This window comes from Arachis ipaensis, chromosome B03 (assembly GCF_000816755.2).
Source record: "Arachis ipaensis cultivar K30076 chromosome B03, Araip1.1, whole genome shotgun sequence".
NCBI lineage: Eukaryota > Viridiplantae > Streptophyta > Magnoliopsida > Fabales > Fabaceae > Arachis > Arachis ipaensis.
In genome coordinates, this window is record NC_029787.2 from 1,616,463 (window position 1) to 1,618,805 (window position 2,343).

Genomic DNA, 2,343 nt, shown 5'->3' on the forward strand with positions numbered 1-2,343 from the left:
TAATATTTTTTAAAATGATAACAAATAAAAATTAGTGGTAATTACTAATTAGAGACTTTCACAACTAACTAGTGCTGCAAAATAACAACGGTTTTGTGGTGTAGTTTCAAAGGCAAATTTAATGACAGTTACAAGCTGCCACAAATAAAATAAAGAATAAAATATTTTATATTTTGCAGATAGCGGTCGTCGCAATAAAGTGACGAATTCTAGATTATATACTACAAAAATAAATTGATGAACTATTCTGATATAATAGCGGTTGTTAAAAACTATCGCAAATACGTTTTTCGACATTTTAAATGACGACGGTTACTAAAACATCGTTGATCCATTTTGTGGCGATTAAATTTTTAAAAAATCGTCGCTATTTTTCATACTCCATGTAATGACTTTTTTTTTTTTTTGCCTGAAGGAATTGAGCCCTTTTGAAAGGCATAATTTGAGTATGGAAAATACTATACTTTCAATAACACTATTTTTAGACTAAATAATTTGAAAAAAGAACAAATAGGTCTCTGACCTTTTGTTTCGTGGATATTTTCGTTTCTAACCATTGAAAAATACTTTTAAATCCTTGACTTTCACAAAACTTGGACGGATCAGTCCCTTCGTCCAAATGCCTCCGTCAGACCCAACGGAAAAGTCTGACGTGGTTCCCATAATGCTTGCCACGCGTACGCGTGGGTCACGGGTACGCGTCGCGTGAGAGGGAAGTCTGTCAGGCGACGCGTATGCGTGACAAGCTTTACGGGAGCCATGTCAGACTTTTCCGTTGGGTCTTGGACGGAAGGACTGATCCGTCCAAGTTTTGTGAAGGTCATGGATTTAAAAATATTTTTCAATGGTCATTAACGAAAATATCCGCGGGACAAAAGGTCAGGGACCTATTTGTCCTTTTCTCAAATAATTTTTATAAGGATATAAAATACAATTGTTATTAATTAATTATGCATTAAAAATATTTTTTAATTAAGAAAAAAGAAAACGTGTATTAATTGTTAATAAAATACTGGCGTCAAATAATATCTATAAAGAGAATGCTAATGTAGTGGGATTATTGGACTTTTATGTTCTATCCAACTCGGTAAAATGTGTCTTTTAATTTTTTTTTTTATTTTCTTTTCACTCTCAAATCTTACCAACTATATTTGCAAATTATCTTAAAAAAAATATTCATTTTATAAAATATACTTCAAATAAAATTTAGACTACAATCATAAAAAGATGCTCAAAGTATGTTTCTTTGAGTTTAAGCACACTATATATATATACATACACAACAATAACTTATGCCCACATTTCATACACCATTTTATATAAGTGGATAGTTACAACAACAATAAAAAAGCATCGTCCTATTAGGTGGGATGGACTATATGAATCAAACGATGTCATTAAACTCTATCATATATCATGTCTACAGAAAGACCGTTTATATGTAGATCTTATTTGATCACTTCATAAATAGTTATTATTGAAAAATAAAACAAGTACACAAGGAACTAATAACAAAGTAAAATGGCAATAATCTCAACAAATTAAGTAAGGCATTGGCTCTAAATAAAGTGGATGTTTTTTGCTAATGCTTAACCCACTCAACTCACTCATATCTATCAATGCACCATTATTATTAGGAACCTTCCAATCAAACAAATAGAGAAGGTTAGCCATCACATACTCAAGAGAAGCAACTGCAAATGAAACTCCGGGACAAGCCCTTCTCCCAATTCCAAATGGGATCAATTGAAAACCTATTCCCTTATAATCAACTTGTTGGGTACCTTCAAATCTTTCAGGAATAAACTCTTCAGCATTGTCCCATAATTTAGGGTCTCTATGAATTGCATATGAATTTATATATATGGCTACTTTTTTGGGAATGTGGTACCCTTTTATTTCCACACTATTTGCTGTCTCTCTTGGAATTAAAAATGGACCTGGTGGATGTAATCTAAGAGTTTCTTTGATTACACACTTCATGTACTTCATTTGATTTATATCATTTTCCTCTATCATGGATTTTCCACCCACAATTCTTCTTGCTGTCTCTCTTAAAATGGACCTGGTGGATGTAATCTAAGAGTTTCTTTGATTACACACTTCATGTACTTCATTTGATTTATATCATTTTCCATTTTCCTGGATTTTCCACCCACAATTCTTCTTACCTCTTCTTGTACTTTTTTCATGGTCTTTGGATTATTAGCAAGTTCTGCAAAGACCCATTCAATAGTTGATGAAACAGTGTCACTTCCCGCAACAAACATATCCTACAATTATGGAAGATGTATAATTATTGTAAGGAAAAGTATATAGAAATAAGAGGTAATCAGCCAAAAA

The 2,343-nt window shown here is 32.1% G+C and overlaps 1 protein-coding gene across 8 annotated transcripts in view; it reads right to left on the reverse strand.

Moving 5' to 3' along the window:
- The window catches only part of LOC107629371 (cytochrome P450 71A1), a 40,511-nt gene continuing 39,444 nt past the window's right edge, over positions 1,277-2,343 (reverse strand). For 3 of the 8 annotated variants that reach the window (XM_016332151.2, XM_021117697.1, XM_016332153.2), the window contains exons 3-4: positions 2,156-2,273; positions 1,301-2,030 (exon numbers count right to left, since the gene is read on the reverse strand). In XM_016332151.2, the coding sequence (XP_016187637.1) occupies positions 1,534-2,030; positions 2,156-2,273 (615 nt within the window). In that variant the 3' untranslated portion in view covers positions 1,301-1,533. Of the gene's footprint in view, positions 2,031-2,065; positions 2,274-2,343 lie in introns of all 8 variants that reach the window. The other 5 variants (XM_021117699.1, XM_021117698.1, XM_016332152.2 and 2 more) reach the window with 5 other exon arrangements.